The following is a 24,028-nucleotide window of genomic DNA, read 5'->3' as shown; positions in this document are numbered from 1 at the left end:
AAAGGGTTGGATGAAAGGGTATGCACTATTTGATAACTTATTGGACATAGTTCCAAATTGCTTGGTTGGATCATTTCACAAATCCACCAACAATGCATTAGTCTCTGGGCACATATCTGCTCATGTCTAGACTCAACTGTCTTTCTTGCAAAGTAGAGAGTTAAAAATTAATTGCTTCATGACTAAGTTTTAAAAAATGTTGCTCTCCCATTTTTTAAGCATTCAAAAAAAAAAACATTAACTTTGAAAATGTCTCTTTAAAAAGTTGTAGGTTTTTGTGTTTCTCAGGTAAATAATGAAATTAATAATAGTTACCCATTGTGTTGAGGGAAAAAAAAAAAAAACACTCCGGTAAAATAGCAACACAAACTGACTTTTGAAGAGAGTTAGAAATGGACTTTTTTCATCCTATGGTCATTAGGAAAGGATATTTTGTTTTCTTTTTAAAAAATAATTCAGTCCAACTTTGATTAAGTGCTTTCTATGTGAAAGGCACTTTTCTAAATGTCAATAATGTGATTGAATCAATCAGCAATTAGTACCTGCCGCCTGTAAAATGATAAGATTGTTTTACATAAATTCTATGGTCTCATTCTATTATGTGCCTGGCACTGTGCTGGGTCTTGGGGAAGCAAAGAAAAAAAAAAAAAAAAAAAAAAGCAAAATCAGTCTTGACCTTCCAACAAAAATGAAGATAGTTGTCCTTCAGGAGCTTACATTTTAAAGTGAAACACACAAATAAATACAAAGTTATTTGAAGGGAGAGGAAAGCACTAAGAACTGGCTGTGGGATTGGGGAAGGTGAGATCTGGGAAAATTTGGGAGGCAGGAGGGAGATAAAAAAACTAAACTGAACTTTTAAGAAAGATAAGGATTCTGAGAGGTTTACAATGAAGAGTTAGATAATTAGTAATGTAAATTTTTAAAAATCACTCCAGAATCAGGAAACTTTAAAGCAGCCTCTTATTTTGGTCTAATCTCATTTCAGAGATGAGGAAGTAGCACAAAGAAATGAATATATTTTATATTGGGGTAACACTCATTTGTGACCCACATCCATGACATTATGCAGGAATTTTGCACTATTTGTGGAACATACTTTAAATGATTTAGGGGAAAGAGCTTTAAAATTTGCCAAACCTTGACATATATTCTTTTTTTTTTTTTTTTTAATGCCATAACAACCCTGTGAGTTAGGTACTTTAATATTATCACCCGTGCTTTAAGATGTCTCAGAAATCTCACTGCCAAGGATTACAGATTATGAGACTATGAATGGGTAACTTTGCATGGATAGATGTACCCTCAACAATCGCATAACTCTTAAGTATTGAAGGGATGATTTCCTTTTAGGGCCTTGTCCTGAAAAGCCCCAGGAAAATTAGTCAGGATTATTTCTTTGTTTTTTCAAAACCAGCAGACTACCTCCTTATATCTATGCAGGACAAAACAATGGGTGTGTGATATTCATTTTGGAAAATTAAATACTCCTTTCCCCAATCAATCGACAAGTATTATTAAATTCTTAATTTTGCCAATTACTGTGCTAGTTGTTAGGGATACTAAGACAGAAATGGAACAATCCCTTCTGTCAGGATGATTACGTTCTAACAGAGGGAAACTTCATATATATATATATATACGTGTGTGTGTATGTGTATGTATAAGCACCAACAGAACATATAATAGGGGAGAGAAGGTATTAGCAACTATGGAAGGAATCAAGAAGTACTTGAACTGAACTCTGAAGGAAACTAGGGATTTCAAGAAGTAAAGGTGAGAACAGAATGAATTACAAGTATGGGATACAGCCTATGTAAAGATGTGCAGAGAAAGGTGGAATGTCTTGAGGAACAGCAAAAATGTCAGTTTGACTAAACCAAGAATATGTGAAGGGAGCAATAGGCAGAGGTTGCTGCTGCCAGGTTGTGAGATTCTCATGCTTGAACCAGGAGATCATTATACACTTCGACAACGATATTGTATGAGGATGTATTCTGATGCAAGTGGATTTCTATGACAAAGAGACTTAACTGAGTTTCAATGGATAAATGATGGACAGAAACAGCTACACCCAAAGAAGGAACACTGGGAAATGAATGTGAACTATTTGCATTTTTGATTTTCTTCCCGAGTTATTTTTACCTTCTGAATCCAATTCTCCCTGTGCAACAGGAGAACTGTTCGGTTCTGCAAATATGTATTGTATCTAGGATATACTGCAACATATTTAACATATATAGGACTGCTTGCCATCTTGGGGGGGGGTGAAAGGAGGGAGGGGAAAAAAACGAAACATAAGCGAGTGCAAGGGATAATGTTGTAAAAAAAAATTATCCTGGCATGGATTCTGTCAATACAAAGTCATTATTAAATAAAATAAAATTTAAATATAAAAAAAATAAAAATTTAAAAAAAAAAAAAAGAGAGATTCTCATGCTCAATAGAGATATTTGGATTTTACCCTAGAGTTACAGAAGTTTATTGAACAGGAGAGGGACACCATTAGATTCTGTTTTAAGAATATACTCTAGTCAGTTTTTGGAGAGTTTGACTTGAATAAGGTTTCAATAAATGTTATTGACTTAACATTGTCAATGCTGTTGTAATGCTTTCTCTTGGATACCCTTTTTCTTTGTCTTTATCACTTCTTCTCTGTGTCTGATTCACGGTCTTGGTGTTTGCATGACTGTGTCTCTCCCTTTGTACCTGAAGAAATGTTTTTATTTTTCCTCTTTTTGGAAAAGAAAAAAAAAAAAAACTTTTTAGGGATAAATATCCCACTTCTGTCTCTGTGTTAACTCTCTGTGCTAAACGCTGGGAATACTAAAAAAAGAGGCAAAAGACAATCCCTGCCCTCAAAGAGCTCACAGTCTAAAGGTGTTTAAAAGTCTATAAAGAACTTTTTAGAAGTGATCTCTCTTGATCAATAGCATCAAATGCCAGAAAGGTTGCTCTGGCGTTCAGACCTAAGGGCTGGATTAGGATTGAGGTGCTGCAGGGACTGGGGCTGTCTGAAACTTTTTTTTTTTTTTAAATTGGGAAAGAAAATGAATGGATGGGCGGATGGACAACCCTAGGCTGAAAGGGAAGAGAAAGGAAGGGAAGGGTAGGCAGAGGGTGGGAGAGGAGGGAAATGGGGGTGGGGCAAGTGGGGAACAAACCCGGACTGGGGATTGCGAAGGAGGTGTGGTGATGAAAGGGACGGGGCGGGACTCTGATGGAAAGTGGGGCCGGGAATAAAGAGTAAGAGCTGGGAAATGAATGCGGCAGAAGGAAGCCTAAAACGAGGAGAGTGGGAGCAGAGGGCGTGGCGAGAAAGAGACTGAGCGGGGCGATAAATGCTGGGGGGACCTAAGGAAGGAAGGCGGAGATTGAAAGCAATCAGGTTTTGGGCAGGGGCGTGGCATGCCAAGGAGTATGGGGCGGGACAAAGAAAGGCGAGTGAGGGGAGGTGCTAAAGAAAGAAGGGAGGCGGGCACTATTAGTGGAAGCCTTGGGGAAGGGGGCGGGGCGAGGTCTAGGAAGGAATAGGAGGAAAAGGAAGGAAGAGGGCAGGGCTTCGGGGGCGGGGACGGGGGCGGAGTTTTGTTCGCGCCGGCGCTCCTATTCAGCCTGGAAAATGGCGGCCTCCAGGTGGCTGCTGTTGGTGGCCTTCCTCTGTGCCTTCGACCTGCTGCCGTCCGTGGTCGAGGCGGGCGAGGATACGAAAGCCACAGCCAAGCCGCCTCCCCCTCGGAAGAAGAAGGACATTCGCGATTACAACGATGCGGACATGGCGCGGCTATTGGAGCAGTGGGAGGTTCGTGCGGCCTCGGCGGCCAGGCACTTTCCACGAGACCTCTCCCCCTCCCCCTCTAGTCTTCCCCATTCTCCTAGCCCCCGCCTTCATGTCTTTGTGTCCCTCTCTTCTTCTGTCTTCCTTCCCAAGGAGTAGTCTTTTCCCCTCCTTCCCAAGTTTTCCCGTGGCTTCCTGCCGAAAGGGAGGGGAGGTGGTAATTTTTGCTTCTTTATTTTCTTCCAGTCCCTCGAAATGTTTAAAAGTTTTCCCTGTTCGTTTTTTCTTTTAACTTAAGCGCCGTTTGTGCTTTAGCAGCAACAGGTGATCTGCATAGTAAGAAAGAGCCGTGACAAAAAAAAAAAAAAAAAGAAGAAGAAGAAAGAAAAAGAAAAAAAAAAGTTGTTGCTACACTCTGAGTGCTGGAGAATGAATCAAGTATATTGTTTCCCCTAATATCCCCTCATCTTTCTCCCTCCTTTTTCCCTCTTATTTTCTCTGGAAGAAACTGAGATTGTGGCAGGTTATTTCACTTTTTTGCACATAATTTACTTATCTGTGAAAACGAAGAAGTCAGGCTAAGGCTTTAAGGTCCCTTCCAGTTATAGCATGCTTTGAATGCTTTGTTGGAATATACCATGACTTATGGGAGGGAAAATGAATGGCTCTTGGACTCTTGTGATTTGCTAGTTAAATGTTTTAGCTTACTCCGGGTTGGTGGCACTTTGAAGCATGAAGTTCATTGACTTCTCTGAAGCTACTTAACTTGTGTATTATAGTTCATTTTATAGGAAACTACTACTTAGCTTTTTTAGCACAGTGGATTGTAAACCTGCATTCTATTCTTATTTAAATAGCTATGTGGTATTAGACATGCCATTTTGCTAGTTTTTTTTCATCTGGAAAATGAATTATTAGGCTAGATCTGTGATGCACAAGATTATTTTTCAGTAATGTCATAAATTATAATACCTGTGAATTTCTCTTAACTGTCAGGTACTTAAGTATTATTTAGTGTTTATCGTCCATAGAGATTAGGCTTCTCTTGTCTAGGTTTGTTTGTCTGGTTGTTTGTTTTTTTGATAGGTAACCGCCAGTGAATTGATATGAATAAAGTTAATTGAGATCTTGTAACAAAAATATCAATGTACTGTTTAAAAAAAAAAACAAAAACAGAAATCTTTTGTGTTACTGGATGAAAATTTTCTATGTATATGTAAGCATTCAATGTGTGTGTGTGTGTGTGTGTGTGTGTATATATATATATATATATATATATATATACATATATATATGTATGTATGTATGTATGTATGTAGGGGTTCCAAAAGATTTAGTGCAGTTTTAAGCTTCTGAAGTCTAATGAATGTGAATAACACACACAATATTATTAAATGTTTCTAATACTATGTGTATATATCTACATACATGTAACAAGTCTATTTGCTTTTGATGCCATGTATATGTGTGTGTATATATATGTATTCATACACATATATGCTTTTGTTACATGTTGGATATCTGATAGACTCAATGTCTTATGCAACAGAAACAACCAAATTATTCTGATTCAGAAATAATGTGTTCACTGATAAGTAAAATAGAACCAAAGATCAGCTTTTTAAAGTGATTTTTTGGTGTTCCTATTGCTGACAGAAAATACATAGCCAGTTCTTGTTTTCTGTTAAACTATAGAGTTAAATAGGACCTAAAAGACTTTTATTCCAGAATCCCAAGTAATTTCTCCTAGATTTCTTCTAAAATGTTAAAGGTAGAAGGAATTTTTGAGTTCATATGGTTCAACCCATTCATTTTTTTTGCATGAAAAAAACAGGGTCCAACAAGTACGAAATTTAATTATTTTTTACCCAAGATGAGAATAATGATGACTTTAACCCCACTCTCCTAATTCCTAAGATGTGAAAAAGCACTTGTTTCTGGAAGTTTATTTAGAATTCCTTTTCTTTATAAGCCTCTTATTCAATATAAGATCTAATAAAAACATTTTCTTTTTCATGAACAGTATTGCATGTTAGAGTAAGACTTGGAAATTTGCAGTAGAAGTTTGCCTTTTTATTTTTAGACTATATCCCAAATATAGTATTCGTTATTTCATAAATTGATTTTTGCTTTAATAAATTAGGCAGTACATTGTTATCTTAAAAATGCCTGAGCAATTTTCAAGGTAAAAAATTGCTCTTGTATAGGACATCATTTTTTGGTTGTAGGTTGTTTTTCTTCTTTGTTCATTCATGCTTTTGTAGGTTGACCACAATCACTTTTATCAAAGTGTGTAAAAGATTCAGGGTAAAAAGGAGAAGCTGGAGATTGCCAGAGGCCCTAGTTTCTTTGCCAGTTCACGCATAATTAATTAACAAGTAATCTGACATCATAGGTTTGGTATAATTATTGTTTAGGATTTTTTTTTTCATGCTTTTAAAATCTGTATAATCACAAGATTCCATCATGTTTCACAATGTGGTAGAGTGGAAAGAGTATAGGATTTGGAGTGAGAAGACTTGGGTTCAAATTTCAGTTCTGCTACTTTTGCTTACCTGTAATGTAGACATTGTGGTCCTCTAATCATCAGTTCTCATCTTTTAATTTTTCTTGAACTGTTGAACATTGAAGTTTTCACCTTTCTCACCTTTGCTCTTAATTCTTTTATATGCTCAACATTAGAAATTTCATCCAGTGGCATGGCTTCAATTGATACCTTTGGTCCAAATGGACATTCAATGACAACAATTGTTGTATGTCACTGAATGTCTGGATAATAGCTGATGCACTTCCACCTTAAATTTTACATTTTAAAAACTGAACTTAATCATTTCCTTTCTACTACTCCACTCAATTCAAGCAATTTTCAAAGTTCAATCGACTTTTATCATTAGACAACTATAGGCTTTTGGCTTCAAGAGCCTTTAAAGGCCATTGGTCCAAACCTGTCACTGTTTTGATGAGGAAATTGAGACCCAGAGAGGTTAAATATTTGACCCAAAGTGACATAAATGGCAAAGGTGAAATTTGAATCCAGGTCCTATGATTCTAATTCTAGGGCCTTTGATTTTAAACCTAGTACTTTCCCCCACTAAAATCCCATTTTACACAGGAAGCTTTTCTCAATCCCTCTAAATTCTGTTGCATTCTTTCTATTAATCATTTCCAATTTATCTGATGTGAAATTTGTTTGTACATAATTGTTTACCTATTGTCTCTCACATTAGAGCTACTTTTACCTTTCATTGTATTCCTGGCATTTAGTATGATGCCTGTCACACAGAAGGTATTTAATAAATATTTATTGGCTGACTCACTGATTTATAACTGTCTCTCCCTTTTCATTCCTCCAGCTTTCACCCTAAATTGAGTCCTTATTGCTTCATGCTTTGAGTACTTTACCATCTATTTTGCATTCTGTCACCAGAATAATCTTTCTAAAATATCAGTTTTCATCATGTCATTACTCCTCATTATTTTTCAATGCTTCTCCTTAGAGAATCACACTCAAATTTCTTAATTTTTTTTTCAAGACTCTCAGCCTGACACCATCTGACTTCATCTTCTGCTACTTTCTCACAGGAATTCACCTTTGTAATCATGTTCTTTCTTGCTCCTATAACAAAATTGTTCTTTTTCCCATGTTTTCCTAAGTTTTTTATCCGGAAATGCCTTTTCCTCATATCTCCCAGAATTATGGCTGTTCTTCAGGGCTCAGCTTTTCTCATATCCTCTAGGAAGCTTTTCCTTATGACTCCAGCTCATAATGATGAAATGATCCATCCTCTGAATGCATGTGGCATTTTGTAACAATTACTTGACTATTTTCTTAGTCCTCTCTTTCATACTAATAATTTGTCCCTGCAGCTAGGCTTTAAGGATTGCATATACAGGATTGTATCCTGTATGCTTTTGTGTCCTATACAACATTAACAAAGGCTGTGTATATAGCTGTGCAATTAGCTAACATTTACTATACTTTGTTGCCCACCATATGAAAAGCCTTTGTTAGACTCCGAGGATATAAAATCCAAAGAATCCCTACCCTCTACGAGCATGTTCTATTGAAAGGGATGCATATTCATAAGTAAATAACAAAGTAATATCAAGAGGGAGGGTATACAAATGATGATGGAATTGTTTGTTGCTTGAACCATGTAAAAACATAGTTGATTTTATGTTATAATTAAATGAGAAATTCTCAACAATGCCATGTTTTCAACTCATAAGAAATTTACCCAAAATATGTCTTTATTAGAAATAATTTTAACTTTAATTCATAGAAAGTTATACATGTACTCTGCTTCATTGCCACTTAGTTGCAGATGTCTTGCATCTTCTCCTTCTATTTGTTGCCAGTGTATGCCACTCCTTTTTTGCTAGGATGATTTCCCTTTGCAAATTAAAACTTAAATGTCACGCTGAAGAGTAAAATATCTGCTGTACTTTAGTCACTTAAAGGGTGAAATGCAAGTAGATCTTATTTTTTCCCTTGACTAGTGGTTTGATAGTTTGAACTTGCCACTATAGCCAAATTATTCATTATTCTTGTAATAGGCTCCTTCCTTCTTCAATATTTTCCTGGTCTCTTAACCTGAAATGTCTTTTCCTCACTGCTCAACTGAGTCATATTCTTCTCACAAATTGAAAATTTTCTCAGACTTTGTAGAAGTGTATAACCAGTACTTTTAGAATGTAACATTACACAGGTAGGATTGTAAAGTATCTTTTGAATCCAAAAGTAAAGGACTTTACTATTTGTTATGAAATTAGACTTCCTGAAACTTGGTATTATAAAGCCAGATTTCTTAAAGATATATTCCTTCCTTTGTATTATAATGTGTCAAAAACCTGTCTTTTGACTAATTTGCAAAAATGAGTGAGCAATGTTGAATTTTAAAAAGAAATAGAATCAGTAAAAAAGCAGGTGTGAAGCAGTAGTTTTAATAGTACTTTAAAAATTTTTATTTTTTTTCCTTCTCACAACAGAAAGATGATGATATAGAAGAAGGGGACCTTCCTGAACATAAAAGACCTTCAGCACCAATAGATTTCTCTCAATTTGATCCAGGCAAACCAGAAAGCATATTAAAAATGACCAAAAAGGGAAAAACCCTTATGATGTTTGCAACAGTATCAGGAAATCCCACAGAAAAGGAGACTGAAGAAATAACCAGCTTATGGCAGGGGAGTCTTTTCAATGCCAACTATGATGTACAAAGGTAAAGTATGCAGATTTATATGAACTATATGTTGTATGCCTTTTGTTTCTACCTTAATATTTTTTCTTTCCAAGTGCCCGCCCAACTCCACATTTCCACATTGATTAAACAGATGTTTTACCAAGTGCCCACAATTTACAAAGCACTGCCAGGGGCTGGAATTTACAAACAAAAATGATATTGTTTCTGTCCTCAAAGAATTTATATTCTTTCAGGCTATAGAAGAAATTTTTAAAAGTACTTATTTTCATTTTAGTGTCAGTAATTTTCTTTCTTTCTTTCTTTCTTTTTATTTTTGTCAAATTTATTTTGTAAGGAGTTATATTTTTTTCCCCATTTCACTAAATCTATTTTGTAAGGAGTTTTCTTCAGCTAATTTCTGTTTCCTTTTCTAAATTTTCCTGCAGTGTTCTCATTTCCTTTCCCCATATTCCGTCTAACTCTCTGTTAAGATCCTTTTTGAATTCTTCCAAGAGAGCCTTGTGAGATGGGAACCAATTCATATTATCCTTTGAGGCTTCCCCCCTCCCCGCCAAAAAAAGATTGAGGTCTGCTTTTAGGGCAAAGGGGAGAATATATAAGCTTCCTCTAGAGGCTACAGTGACTATGCTGGGTCAATGCTGCTGATGTCCAGTACTGGGTAGGCTGGCCAAATCCTATGTTATTCTGGGGTTCAGAGACTCACCATTTGCCTCTTGTATTTGTATTGGATATCTCACAGCTAATCTGCTAATCCATCGGTTTACAAACAGGCCAGAGTAGACACCTGCATTGGATGCCTCCCTCTCCCTCCCTGTCCCTTGCTCCCTCCTTCCCCCATTAAAACAGACCTTTTCTGAAGTTCTTCCAAAATATCTTCTGCTGGAAATTTGTTACACTCCAAATATTTATGGCTTCTGTCACTCTAAAACCAATTCAGAGACTTGATTTGGTGTTGTTCTGAGGGACATTAGGAAGAGCTCAGATAAAAAATATGTCTCCTTGCTGCCATCTTACTACACCCTGGCTCTGTCAGCAATTTTCTTAACAAGAGAAAGCTTCTTTTTATTGCCCTTTATCTTTCCTCCTCTTCTCAATTTAACACCTTGAGAAAGTCATGCTAATGTTGCCTTTACTCCCACTTTCACTGTATTCTAAGCTTTCTATGGTAGGTTTCTCTTTCAATTAAAATTAATTTCTCCAAAGTTACCAGTGATCTCTTCATTGCCAAATCTAACGCCCTTTTTCAGCCTTTTTGACCTTTCAACACTATCTGATATTTGACACTATCAGTTACTACCTCCTGGATACTCTTTTTAATTTTGTTTTTATTATTCCTTATTATAATCCTTATCCTTTCTTTTGTTCACTTAATTTTCAAGGAATTGTTTTCTTTCTTAAGTTTTTGGTTCTTAATTTTAAGTTGATTGATTTTCATTTCATAATTTTCTTGATTTTCTTGGATTACTCTTTTTTTCCCCCTGAGGCAATTGGGGTTAAGTGACTTGCCCAGGGTCACAAGGGAGGAGGTGTGGTAAGTGTCTGAGGCCATATTTGAACTCAGGTTCTCCTGAATTCAGGACTGGTGCTCTATCTACTGTGCCACCTAGCTCTTCATTTTTTACCTAATTTTTCCTTGATCTCTCTTATTTGATTTTTAAAGTTCTTTTAAGAAATGTTTTTTTCACTTGGGATATTTCTTCTAGAAGGAGTGACTTTTTTTAAAAGCTCAATTATCTTCCTTTGAATATGAATCCTGATCTTTAGCCCCACAATATCTGTGGTTGGGTTCTATCTCCTTTGCTTGTTCATTTTTATTTTATTTTATTTTTTGTTTTGTTTTTAGAAGTTATTGGTATGATCAAGTTCTAGTCCCAAGTCTTCAGTTTCTTCTTAATATTATTTTTTGAGGCCTGTCTCAGACTTAATCTTGGGTTTTCTTCTTCACTCTTAAGGCTGAACTAAAGCCCAGTCTGCTGTCCCACTAAAAATCTTAGTCCTTGTACTCCCTCTAATAACTGCAAACTACAGGTATTATCTTTTCCCTGGAATTGAAACCAGGGACTCTACTCATCTTCAAGCGCCTACAGCCAACCAGTACTGTCTCTTTGCTACTGCACTCATCAGAGGTATGGTATCTTCTTTCCCCCCTAAACAAAAGCCTCTCTCCTCTCTTACTCAAAGTCAGACTCCCACTTTATCCTTGAGGTAAAAGTTTCTGAGGCTGAGGTTGCCTCCTCATCTTAGCTGCCTCAGGGGCTTACTTGTTAATTCTGTGGAATTGGCCTGGAGGTATTTACACTTCTTCTGCCTTTGAAAGTCAGGTCATTCCTAGAAGTTGTTTTAGGAGTACTACTGCTTTATTTTTGCTGCTCTTATATTCCTTCTGAGCAATGTTCTATTAAAAGTTTTCTGATCTTCCCAGAATTCTCTCCGTATTTGTTTCTTATCGCATACTCACATTATGTTTATGTATCATAATTTATTTAATTCTATCAATTTCTATTTCAGTAGCCTCCTTGGGTTATAGTTATGAGAAAGTAGCAGGAAAATGGAGTATAAGAAGAGACCGTTTTTTACTGTGTAATTTACCTGGATGAAATTATAGCAGTATGCTGTTGTGCTTGTTTTACCACAGTTATCTCAGCATTGAATTATTATATCTTTTATTATCTTTGCCACTTCACTAGATAAACACAAATTAAGATTAAGATAGTTACATCTTCCATCACAAGGAGAGTTTTTTTTTGTTTTGTTTTGTTTTGTTTTGCTGAGGCAATTGAGGTTAAGTGACTTGCCCAGGGTCACATAACTAGGAAGTATTAAGTGTCTGAGATCAAATTTGAACTCAGATCCTCCTGACTTTAGGGCTGGTGCTCTATCTACTGCACCAAATAACCGCCCCACAGTGAGGTTTTTGAACATTTTTTTATGTGATTGTTGATCATTGCATGTTTTTTTCCCCAGATTTGTTTTTTTTCATATCTTTTGATCACTTATCAGTTAGAGAATTGTTCCTTCTCACAAATGTCTGTTGGTTCTTTGTAAATTTTAGATGTTGTCTTTTTATTGAAAGTGTTGCTACAAATACTTTTCTTCAGTTTTTTTTTTTTTTTTATTATTATTCTTTGTATTTTGGATGCATAATTTTTTGTTGGTGCAAAAGTTTTAATTTTATATACTTGAATTCGTATGTTTTATTTCCTGTAATTTCTTTTGCACTGCTTAAGACTATCACTTCTATGTAATTATAAAAGATATAATAATTCCCTTCCACTGGGGTATATGGTGTGAGATGTTGATCTATTCCCATTTTTGGCCAAATTATCATCTAATTTTCTCAACAATTTTTTTTGTGACCCAAGATGTATTCAGTTCAAGATAACTATTTCTAGTTCATTTATTCTAAAATTTTTAGTGATCTTTTTTTTATCCAGTATAGTTAATTTTGATATTTAATTGTTTACATTATAATCGAAAATCTAATGGTACAATTTCTCCTTCCCTCCAACCTCTTTCCTTATAATTTCATTCCCTTTAATATTTTTTGACTTTTTTCCCTTTTATATAATTTTTTTTGAGAGACAGCTTGATTTAGTGGATAATGGGGCTTCCTTTGAGGCAAGAAGAGTTAGATTCAAGTCCTCCCTCTAATTTATATATTGGCTGTGTGGCCATGGACAAGTCACTTCATCTTTTAGCATCTCAAGCAATTTTCTATAATTATAAACTGTAGAGATTTGTTGCCTTCATGAGGTAGAGAAAGTTTCTACTCTGGTAGATATCCATTTATATTGAATTAAATCAAGTATTAAATGGATTAAATCAAAAATCTGGGCCCGTCAAAAATAATTTTGACATTTCATGTAATAAAAAATGCCCTTGATATTATGAAATATATAACAGTAAATCTATTAAATTTAAATTAAATTAAAACATTTGGGAAGTTTTGTGATATTTACTATATGATATCAACATCATCAATTATTTCTTTTTATAAAAATTGTTATATAATTGGCTTTATATAAATATATGTCTTGGTAAGTTAGTTTCTAGATATGTTATTTTGTCACTATTTTTAGAGTATATCTCTTTTTATGATTTTTATTGTAGATATAAAGAACCACTGAGGATTTGTTATGGGGTTAGGTAATATCCTCCTATTTTGCTAAGTTGTCTATTTTAAGTTACTGTTTTTGTTGACTTTTTGCTTATTTTTTCTAAATTATTCTATGATTTGTAAATAGAACTATTTTAACTTCCTCTTTAACAGTGCTTAGTCAAATTAATTTGTTTTCTTGTCTTACTGCTATAGCTAACATTTCTAAGATTACATTTAACAGTGGGTAGAGCTTTGTTTATTCTCTGTTCTGAGTAGGAAAGATTCTAAAGTTTACTTATTACATTATAATGTTTTTGGGTTCAATTGTTTTTGTGTTAAGAAAAAATCCTTTCATCGCATTTTTTTAATATGTCTTTTTTAATAGTCTTTTAATAGTCTTCATATTAATGTTATTATATTTTACCAAAGAACTTTTTTGCATTCATTAATATAATAATCATATGGTTTTTATTGTTTTTATTGTTAATATGATTTTTTGTGCTAATTATTTGCCTTAAAGTGAACTAGGAGAAACTGTATGATGTAATGAAGGAAAACTGGTTTGAGAATCAGGAAGATCTCAGTTCAAGTTCCACTTCTGACATCTACTATCTAGATGAACTTGGGCAAATAAATCGTTTAACCTTTAAGTGTCCAAGACAGTACTCTTAAGACTTAGGATGTGTTGCAGATCTGCATTGGTGATTTACTAGACATTCCTCTCTAATAGCCAGCATTTATGGTTTGCAAAACAATTTGCAATTATTATCTCATTTTATTTTCAGCATTAATCCTAGTGGATAGGTACAATTATTACTGTATTTTAAAAACATGCCTATTTTACAAAAAAGTAAAACAAGACAGAGGTTAAATTGTCTAGGAACACACAGATAGTGTCTGAGGCCAGATTTGAGTTGAGATTTTCCTGACATCAGGTTTAGTACTCTTAATCTGTCGTGCTACCTTATTGTCTATTAACCAAACTTGGTTACCTGATAAATAACCCAGTTGAATCATAATGGGTAATTTTTTTTGGAAATATTTTTGCTATTACTAGTATTTTACTTAATGTTTTTGAGTAATGTTTATTAACTATGTTTGTTTGTATTTTTTATAATTTCTTCTTTGTTCTGACTATTCCTGTCTGGGAATCAAAGACATTTGTCGCAGGGAGTGATTTGAAAGTTTGATTATTATGACATTCTACTTTTAAAAACAGTTTATCATTACCATAATTATTTGTTCTTTTAATATTTTATTTATTACCCCTGTAAATATAATTCTCTTGGTATATTTTTTAATGGTAGTCATTACTCCCTAATGACCTTAGTTTTTTCTAGTATTGTTTAGATTTCCCTTCTTATTTTGACAATGTTGTATTTTATGTTTTTGTAGGTATTTACTTAATAATCTCATTTTTATCTGTATAAGATTATGTATGATGTTCCTTAATAATTTCATTTATTTCTTTATAACTTTTTGTAATTCATCTCCCTCACTTTTTTATTTTTAGAGAATGGTTTTTCTCTCCTTTTTTGTCAATTAAGTTAATATTTTATCCATTTTATTATATCTTTTAAATTCTTTGCTTATTCATTTTAAATTCTGTTCATTTCTTCTTTGATTTTAGTTTTGAACAGATTAATTTTTTCCTTTTTTTTTTTTAAATTGTAAACACAGTTCAGGCTTTTTTCAATTCTCATTTTTTTTTTTTTTTTTTGAAGTTTCTGTAGCATTGGACACTGTTAACCACTTTCTCTTTCTGTGTATATTCTCTCTTATGTGAGAGGCTTCTCTCATTTGTGTCTTCCTTGAAATGACGGATCGTTCTTATCCTTCTGCTGGAGCATCTGTATCCTTCCTCATCACTGTGGGTGTACCCCAGTTGTTTTGTCCTGGACATTTTCCTAAATCCTTTATTTCTTTTTTATGAGTTCAGCTGTCTTCTTTATGTGCCCTCTCTCCCCAATCCAGCACTACTGAGATTCTTCTGAGTATTATATTTTAAACTGGATGTTCCAAATCTCCAACTTGGCCATGGCCAAAACAGAACTCATCTCCTATCCATGTTACAAAAACTTTTTTATTTTTGACCATTTAGATGATACAGCAGTATTTAAGTGAAATATCTTTAATTCATTGCCGATTTTTATTTGTTCCATTTCTACAGCATCACTACTAAAGAGATCATCTACCAAAAGGATGTTCTTAAAGCTCAGTTCTGGCCACATATGCTTCTTTCTTGATCAATAAATGTCAGTGATCTAGGATAAAATATAAATTCTTCTCTTTGACATTTAAAACCCTTCATAGCCTGGCTCCAAACTACCTTTCCAGGGTTATTATTCATTACTCCACTACATGAGCTCTGATCCTGCCAAATATTTCTTATGCACAACATTCCATCTCCTGGTTCAATGCTTTTGCTCAGACCTTTCCTTATGCTTTGAATGCATGTCTTTCCTTTGCTTCTTAGAATCCCTAGTTTCTTTCAATGTTCACCAGAAATGTCACCTCCTAGGTAAGACCTTTCCTGAGTCTCCCCTTTTCTAGGATCTCCTCTATCCCTTCTGTCCTGTGCCCTCAGTTGTTATGTATTTATTTCTTAAAAGCTTTTCCAGGGCAAGGACTGTTAAATTTTCTTTTCTTTTCTTTTTTTTTTTTTAATAACTTTTTATTGATAGAACTCATGCCAGGGTAATTTTTTTACAACATTATCCCTTGCATTCACTTCTGTTCCGATTTTTCCCCTCCCTCCCTCCACCCCCTCCCCCAGATGGCAAGCAATCCTTTACATGTTGAATAGGTTAGTACTATTATATTTTTGTTGTGAATCCCCAGCACCTAGCAGAGTAACTTTTCTTATTTGTATAAAATATATTTTGTGGTCAAAGTTGGGTGGTAAAATCTCTGGCATTTATGTTTTTCTATCCAGGTCTTTTAAAAAAACATTCAGTGAACCTTCTTCTAAAAAAATGGTTGCTTTTCCATTGATAGACTTGTCAGGGGTTCAGTGAAATTCAGCAAATATTTATTAGTGTCTAAAGAAGCTTTCATTTTGCTGGTTTGTTTCCTTAAATCAGCCTATAGTTACCTTGCTTGTCTCTTTTATTGGATTCTAATTTGAAATTCAGCTTTGTCTGAAATTATGAAAGGATCACTGAAACCATTGGGTTCCTAACTTTTTCCCATCTCAGATTTTAAGCCTATACATCATTCATCCCATTCATCTGTACATTAAATTATGAATTTTAAAATTAGGAGCTGTAAACTTATGTTTCAGTATAACTGATTTCCTTTGTAATTCTCTGTATTTTATTCATTCAAAAACATTATTCTGAGAAGGGATCCATAGGCTTCATCAGACTTTCAAAGAGATTCATGATATAAAGAACATAAAGGATCCCACTAATAGAGTCTGCCACATTCAGACATTTTGCCACCTGCTTTGTTGTTTCCAGCCATCTTGGTGACCCTTCTCCAAACACACCCTTTTGATATCTTGTCCACTAAGCTTTGGGATTTTATTCCAGGACTGAGCTGTCCTGATTGGTGGGTGAGGTGTGAAAATTAATCTCGGGACACTATTTAAAGTCAGTTCCAGACTAGATTTTTAATCCTCTACAGGAATCTACTTTGAAATCAAGGCTTTTTTTTTTTTTTCTTTTTTTCTTTTTAATAATTTTTTATTGATAGAACACATGCCAGGGTAATTTTTTACAGCATTATCCCTTGCATTCATTTCTGTTCCGATTTTTCCCCTCCCTCCCTCCACTCCTTCCCCCAGATGGCAAGAGTCCTTTACATGTTGAATGAGTTACAGTATATCCTAGATACAATATATATGTGCAGAACCAAACAGTTTTCTTGTTGCACAGGGAGAATTGAATTCAGAAGGTATAAATAACCCGGGAGGAAAAACATAAATGCAAGCAGTTTATATTCATTTCCAGTGTTCTTTCTCTGGGTGTAGCTGCTTCTGTCCATCTTTGATCAATTAAGGCTCTCTTTATCGAAGAGATCCACTTCCATCAGAATACATCCTCAAACAGTATCGTTGTTGAGGTATATAATGATCTCCTGGTTCTGCTCATTTCACTCAGCATCAGTTCATGTAAGTCTCGCCAGTCCTCTCTGTATTCATCCTGCTGGTCATTCCTTACAGAACAATAATATTCCATAACGTTCATATACCCCAATTTACTCAACCATTCTTCAATTGATGGACGTCCTTTCATTGAAATCAAGGCTTACTCAATATAAACATTTTTTTCAAGATTTTCAAAAAGTTACTTTATATTTTAAAATAAGTTAAAATTCTGACCTTAAAATTTTTTAAATGAGCATTTTCATATACTTACAACACAAAGAATTTATGAAACTGATTTATTTCACACTAATTGCTTTAAATATATATATATATATAAAATATTAAAAAATATATGGGACAGCTCGTTGGTATTGTAGATAGAGCACCAGCCCTGAAGTCAAGAGGACCTGAATTCAAATTTGGCCTCAGCCACTTGCCACTTCCTGTTTGTGTGACCATGGGAAAATCACTTAACCCCAATTGCCTCAGCAATAAGTAAACAAACAAACAAACAAACAAACATATATATACACATATGTAGAGGGTCACAGTCACTAAGGGAATTCTGGGTGAGGTATAAGACCCTTCAGCCCAGAGGGAACCTGCTGACAATGTCTGGTCCAGCTCCCCATCTCCCCTAAGGGCTTTCAGCCTTCCTGAGAAGAACAACCTGTGCTGTGATTGAAGCAGAGTGATACAAGGTGGCAAACTATGCACAATAGCAAGTTGTTCATGTAGTAATATGTGCACAGTGTTGTTTTTGTTACATTATATAAAGCGGAAGGTTCCTGAAATAAACGACTCCATTTTTCCACCATTCTGTGGAGTCCCACCTCCTCACTTCTCCACTAGGAAGGTATGTTTTAATCACTCCAGTGTGGGGCTCTAGAAAGCAATGATACATTTTGTCACCCCAACTTGGGGGCTCTAGAAAGCAGGACACAACACACATATGTAGATATATATATATATATAGATATAAAAAATTCAGCATGTATTTTCTCAACTATTCAACTTGTCTCTCCCTTATGTTCTCTTCTCTTTTTCATAGAACCAACACCTTCCTTTAGGGTCTTACTATCTCTTGCCTATGCTATTTCAATAATATATTTTTTGTTCCTCTAGGATCAAATGTACATTTTCTTGTTTAGTATTTAAAGCTTTTTATGACCATGCCTCTTTCTACTTTTCCAGTACATTATTCTTCTCCACAGTTTGTAATTCACCTACACAGGCCGCCTTGTTTTTCACACAGAATATTCTTTATACCTAGAATGCCTCCTCACCTTTTTTTCTCAGAATCTTAGATTTTCTTCAAAACTCAGCTCAAGTACCACCTTCCACTTAATTTCTTTTTCTCTCTCTCTCTTTCTTTCTTTCTTTCTTTCTTTCTTTTTTTTTTAATGTTTCAGGTTACATTTATGACCATATCTGTTGTCATTGAATACATTTTTGTATAGTTCTTTAGAAGGGAAAACAATGATGCAAATCATGTTGTTTTTTGTTTATTCCAAATTTTCATATTGAATTATGTCTTCCCTAGTCTTCCTTCTACAACCTAGGAGAAAGATTGCAGGGAAGGCAAATGTAAGATATGTAGTGTCAGCTACTTTTGGAAAACACTAGTCTTGACATATAAAAACAAACTTGTATAAATAACATTCACAAAGTCATATGCTGTAATTAAATGCTTGCTTCCCATTATACATTTATATCATGGTCCCTTATAGCACCCCAGACTTTAACTTTTTTTTTTTTAATAATAATTTTTTATTTTCAAAATACATGCAAAGATAGTTCTCAAACTCCACTCTTACAAAACCTTGTGTTCCAGGTTTTTCTTCCTCCCTTCCCCTTCCCCCTAGACAGCAAGTAATTCAATATAGGTTAAACATGTGCAATTCTTCTAAACATATTTCCACATTCAGTCCCTATAGTGCTCTTTCTGGATGCAGATGCCTCTCTCCATCATAAGTCTATCAGAATTGAAAAGAGCCACGTCTATCACAGTTGATCATCATATAATCTTGTTGCTGTGTCCAGTGTTCTCTTTGTTCTACTCAATTCATTTAGCATCAGTGTAATTCATGCAAGTCTCTCCAGGCCTATCTGAAATCATCCTGCTGATTGTTTCTTATAGAACAATAATATTCCATAACATTTCTATACCATAACTTATTTAGTCATTCCCCAACTGATGGGCATCCACTCAGTTTCTAGTTCTTTGCCACTATAAAAAGAGTTGCTACAAACATTTTTGCACATATCAGTCCTTTTCCCTTTTTTATAATCTCTTTGGGATATGACCCAGTGTAGACATTGCTGGATCAAAGGTTAGACACAGTTTGAAAGCTCTTTGGGGTATAGTTCCAAATTCCTCTCCAGAATGGTTGGATCAGTTCACAATTCTACCAACAATATATCAGTGTTCAAGTTTTCCTATATCCTCTCCAATATTCATCGTTATCTTTTCCTGTCATCTTAACCAATTTGAGAGGTGTGTAGTGGTACTTCAAGGGATATTTTAATTTGCATTTCTCATAGCAATAGTAAATAAATCCTTTCTTGATCTGTTCCAGCTGTTATTATATCTGCATTCCTCTTTCCCTCCCTAAATGAACTTGAATTCATGTTGTATTTATTATGTATATGCATATATGTGTGTGTTTTGTCTCCTCTGTTAAAATTATAAACTTCTTGAGCCAAGGACAGGTAAATAAACCTAATCTTGTATTGTCTAAATTGGAGTATTTTGATAGGTATAACTTGAATGTGTGTTTCTTCTTAGTTGTTGTATATATAAAATTCAATTTGATATATCTGATGCTACTATAGATTTTTTCCCAGTCAGGCCACCATTGAAATTAACTTATTTTGCTTTTGTTGTTTGTCTTTTATTAAGATCTTTTTATGAGCATTTGCCCATAGAGTTTTTCTGCTCCTTGCTAACTTTGTTTCTTTCCTTTTCTCTAAATGAAAGTCTTTTCTCTTTTGAATCTATGTGGTTATTCTGCCTTTTCTTCCTTCCATTAATTTTTTGGGGAATATTTTTATCTGTTCATGGTGTAGGTGGAGAAGGGAATTGAAGAACTAAGTTCTTCATGACTTCTTTATTTCAACATCATTCTGAAAGTCCCCCTCATTTTCCATTTTTTTAAGGCATATATCAAGACCCATTGTAAAACTATGATGTTATATAATATGCCAAAATCTATTTATATCTTGACAGTTAGGGAATACAACATTTTTTTGTCTGTCCTAGTTTCTGTTCCATGTTAAAATTGGCTCAATGAATTAGTCCTTTTTTAAATTTAATTTTTGTTTCTGAATTTAATGGACGTCCCCAAACAGAATATTTCCATAATATAAAGTAGATTAGAAAAAGAGGATGTATGTGAAAAAATAAACTTTTATGTTAAATTTGCTTTTTTTAAAAAAAATATATATAACATGTTAATGTCAAAGCTGTGCTATTTGCATTTCTGAACTTCTTTAGTTCTCTCAGTTATATTTTAAAAAATGCTTCAGTAATTCTCTGTTCATTCTTTGCTTTTTTCTTTTTCTGGCCCTAGTACTAGTTTACCTTTCTTCTCTCGCAGAACTCTCGTGCAATACAAAAATAAAAAATATACTTGTAAGAAATGTGAATAGTCAATCATAACATTAATGTTTTCTTTTTCTCTAGGTTCATTGTTGGGTCAGATCGTGCTATTTTCATGCTCAGAGATGGGAGCTATGCTTGGGAGATCAAAGACTTTTTGATAAGTCAAGAGAGATGTGCTGATGTAACTTTGGAGGGGCAGGTATACCCTGGTAAAGGAGGAAGCAAAGACAAAAATAAAACTAAGCCAGAAAAAAAGAAAAAGGAGGGAGATAAGAAAACTAGTTCCTTTAAAGAAGATAATCGAGCCACAAAACACAGAGATGATCTATGACACATACATTAATGGAACTTTGAGCAATTAGGAGGACATAACATTTCTACAGTAACTTTTGAGAATGGGAAGTCATAAACAATATGGCTTATGTTTATTTCTGTGAAATTTTCTGTGGGTCAACAAGGATTTTGATGTTTAAAGACTTCAGTGTAAAGGTGGAAGTTTACTTATTAAATTTGAATGGTTTTTAGTCATAGGAAAGTAAATACTTAATATAAAATCACTTTAAATTGTGACATATTTACATTCCTTTTACCTGTTTAAAAATGATAAGTCACTGGTCCACTGTGGACTCTCCCCTCTTATAAACAAGGAAAAGCAAGGTCATCATTTTGTTAAGTATTACTTTGCTTGCTCTAAAAATTACTACTGGAAATCTTATCAAGCCAATTATTCTTCTTTGTGGTTAGGAAAAAAGGATTTGTTAGAAGGTTATGTTTAAATGAGCCATTAAAACTTTTATTGACTTAATTGAGTGAAATTCTTAATTTTAGATATACTTTTCTTTTATTATATTGCTTATATACTGTTGAGATTAAGAAGTATTATATAAAAGTTCTGTGGCTTGGTCTTGACTTATATTCTTGGGAACTAAGTGATTCTGGAATTCCCAGAAGGTTTAATACAAGAAAGTAAAGGTATATGTTTTTTTCAAAGAATCCAGGAGAATTGCATGTAAACTACTACTGATTTGTTAGAAAAGGAAAAAAGATATTAAAGCCTAGAAGTTTCTGGGCTTAATATAGGAAAAGTTTCTCTTAACTTTAATTTTTCTTTTTCTTTTTGTTTTTCCCCAAGAGATGATGGTCTAGAGTCAGTATTATCTGAATTGCGAAGATTCATACCTGTACTTGTCTTATTTCCTCAGCATTTAGAAAGTAACTTTAAAGATTTGTCATAATAATTAATAAGCATTCATATTTCTACAAAGTTGGGCAGCTTTTTAAAAGCCTGTAGACACACTTGAACAGCAAAGTCCAATCCTGGATTCAACACAATATTGAATTATTTTATTTGTTACTAAAGTATTTGATTTTTAAAAGTGCCTAATTCTTTTTTTGTCATTTTGTTTTGTATGGTACTTACATGGTACTTGATTTGTTATTGACTGGCTTTGCTGTTGATGCCTGCTCATGAATGAGTTGTGAAATTTATATACAGTTGTAATTTTTAAGAATTAAAATTATTTGAAAAATCTGAAAATTGTCATTTTTTAATGTATAACATGTCTAATTCTGTTTTATTTATTTATAGTTTTGAAGAGTTATGGATCCCTTTCCCTCAAAATATATTCTAATTCTCTCTTTTCATATTATTGGTAATTACTGATTTTTGAAAGAATAGTTAGAAAAAAAATAAAAGAAAACCTAGAATGTCAGAGCTGGAAGGGGTTTTTTAGAGATTATCTAGCTCAGGCTTTCTTAACTAAGGGTCTGTGGACTCTCTTTAGGTCCTTTGGGCAAATTTTCATGGCATTAGTGAATTTTAATAGGAAAGAATTTTCATCTTTTATTTTCACTCCTATTTGATTTCCTTTATGTTTCCTATGTGTTTTATTTTATACTTTTAAAACTATTCTTAGAACTCTTAGGCTTCACCAGACTGGCAAAGGGATCTAAAATATACAAAAAGGCTAAAAACTGGCCTAATCCAGCAGCTGCCTCATTTTACAGATGAGGAAACAAGTTTAAGATTACAAATATGATTAATTCTAATTCTATTAATATACTTATGTATACCAATCTTTTCTCTTTACCATTCTGTATCCTACCAATTCTCCTTTATGAATCTTTTCTATTGGATTCCTAACCCAGTTCCAGCCTAGTGTCTTCTGAAAAGCTTAGTCTTTTCTATGGTAGCTCATGGTGATCTCTCAGTCTTTTGAACTCTTAAGAAGTATTTATTTTCTGTTCATTTATCACATTATCTTTCAAGTTATCTTTCATATATACACACACACAAACACACATGGCTTGCCTCACTAATAATTTTATCATCATATATTATTACAAATAGGTGTTCAATAAATTATTTGATTAAAATATTTTGGAATACAAAGCATCACATAGTGCTGATGGGTCCTCAAGGGATTTTGTTATAGGAAACCACAAAACTATATAGATTTAGAATATTGTGTAATTAAAAAGGTTCAAAGTATATCTTTTTTTAATTCTTGTGTTAACACACAATTAAAATGAGCATTTTCACATACATAGCATAGAAAAAGATGAAAAAGCAAATTTTTTTATTTTGTATCCTTTTCTTTCCTTTTAAAACGATACTGAATTTGAGTATGTAACTTTCAAAGCTATCCTGCTTATCTGTGGTGCTTTTTGGCCTTATGTTCTGTGAAAAATCCTTCAGTAACTTTTTCTTACCTTTTCCTTTTTTGACAGCCCTGTATATGATTCTCTCCCATCTTCCTAACTCTCTTGAAAAAATAAAACAATTTTTCACATTGGCTGTTAACTGAAAACGTATGTCTTGTTCTATGATTTGACTCCTAAATAACTCTTGTTAAGAGATAGATAGCATGTATGTTCAATATTCTAGAATTATGATAGGTCATTACATTAGATTCTAAAGTCTTTCAAAGTTGTTTTTCTTTTACAATGTTGTGTAATTTTGCTTCCTGTGCTCTGTATCAGTTCATGAAAGTATTCATAAGTTCCTCTGAAACCTACTCCCTTTGTCATTTCCTATGATATAATAGTGTTCCATTGCTTTCATGGACTATATCTTATTCAGCCATTTCCCTAAGATGAATATCTCTTTAGTTTCCAGTTCTTTCCCATCACAAAAAGAGCTTTAATAATATTTTTGTACATCTGGGTTGTTTTCTTTATTCTTATTATTTCCTAAGGGGTATGGATATAAAAGATATCACCAAGTCAAGGACATGCACAATTTAGTGATATT

At 33.8% G+C, this 24,028-nt stretch overlaps 1 protein-coding gene across 1 annotated transcript; it reads left to right on the top strand.

Moving 5' to 3' along the window:
• Nucleotides 1–3,607: 3,607 nt before the first annotated feature.
• On the top strand, nucleotides 3,608–22,312 carry MESD (mesoderm development LRP chaperone). The gene is made up of 3 exons (XM_051981165.1): nucleotides 3,608–3,802; nucleotides 8,768–9,000; nucleotides 20,857–22,312. The coding sequence occupies exons 1-3, from the start codon at nucleotides 3,623–3,625 to the stop codon at nucleotides 21,104–21,106; spliced, it is 663 nt and encodes a 220-aa protein (XP_051837125.1). The 5' UTR covers nucleotides 3,608–3,622; the 3' UTR covers nucleotides 21,107–22,312.
• Nucleotides 22,313–24,028: the final 1,716 nt, after the last annotated feature.

This window comes from Antechinus flavipes, chromosome 2, assembly GCF_016432865.1.
Source record: "Antechinus flavipes isolate AdamAnt ecotype Samford, QLD, Australia chromosome 2, AdamAnt_v2, whole genome shotgun sequence".
NCBI classification, from domain to species: domain Eukaryota; kingdom Metazoa; phylum Chordata; class Mammalia; order Dasyuromorphia; family Dasyuridae; genus Antechinus; species Antechinus flavipes.
The sequence above is the reverse complement of the archived record's forward strand: the minus strand, read 5'-3'. Positions and strand labels throughout refer to the sequence as shown.

What these genes read in the sequence shown, in the direction of transcription:
- MESD (XM_051981165.1), top strand. Translation starts at nt 3,623, where the DNA reads ATGGCGGCCTCCAGGTGGCTGCTGTTGGTGGCCTTCCTCTGTGCCTTC. An exon ending in GGCTATTGGAGCAGTGGGAG is followed by an intron (nt 3,803 to 8,767) that starts GTTCGTGCGGCC and finishes TTCTCACAACAG; the next exon opens with AAAGATGATGATATAGAAGA. An exon ending in GCCAACTATGATGTACAAAG is followed by an intron (nt 9,001 to 20,856) that starts GTAAAGTATGCA and finishes CTTTTTCTCTAG; the next exon opens with GTTCATTGTTGGGTCAGATC.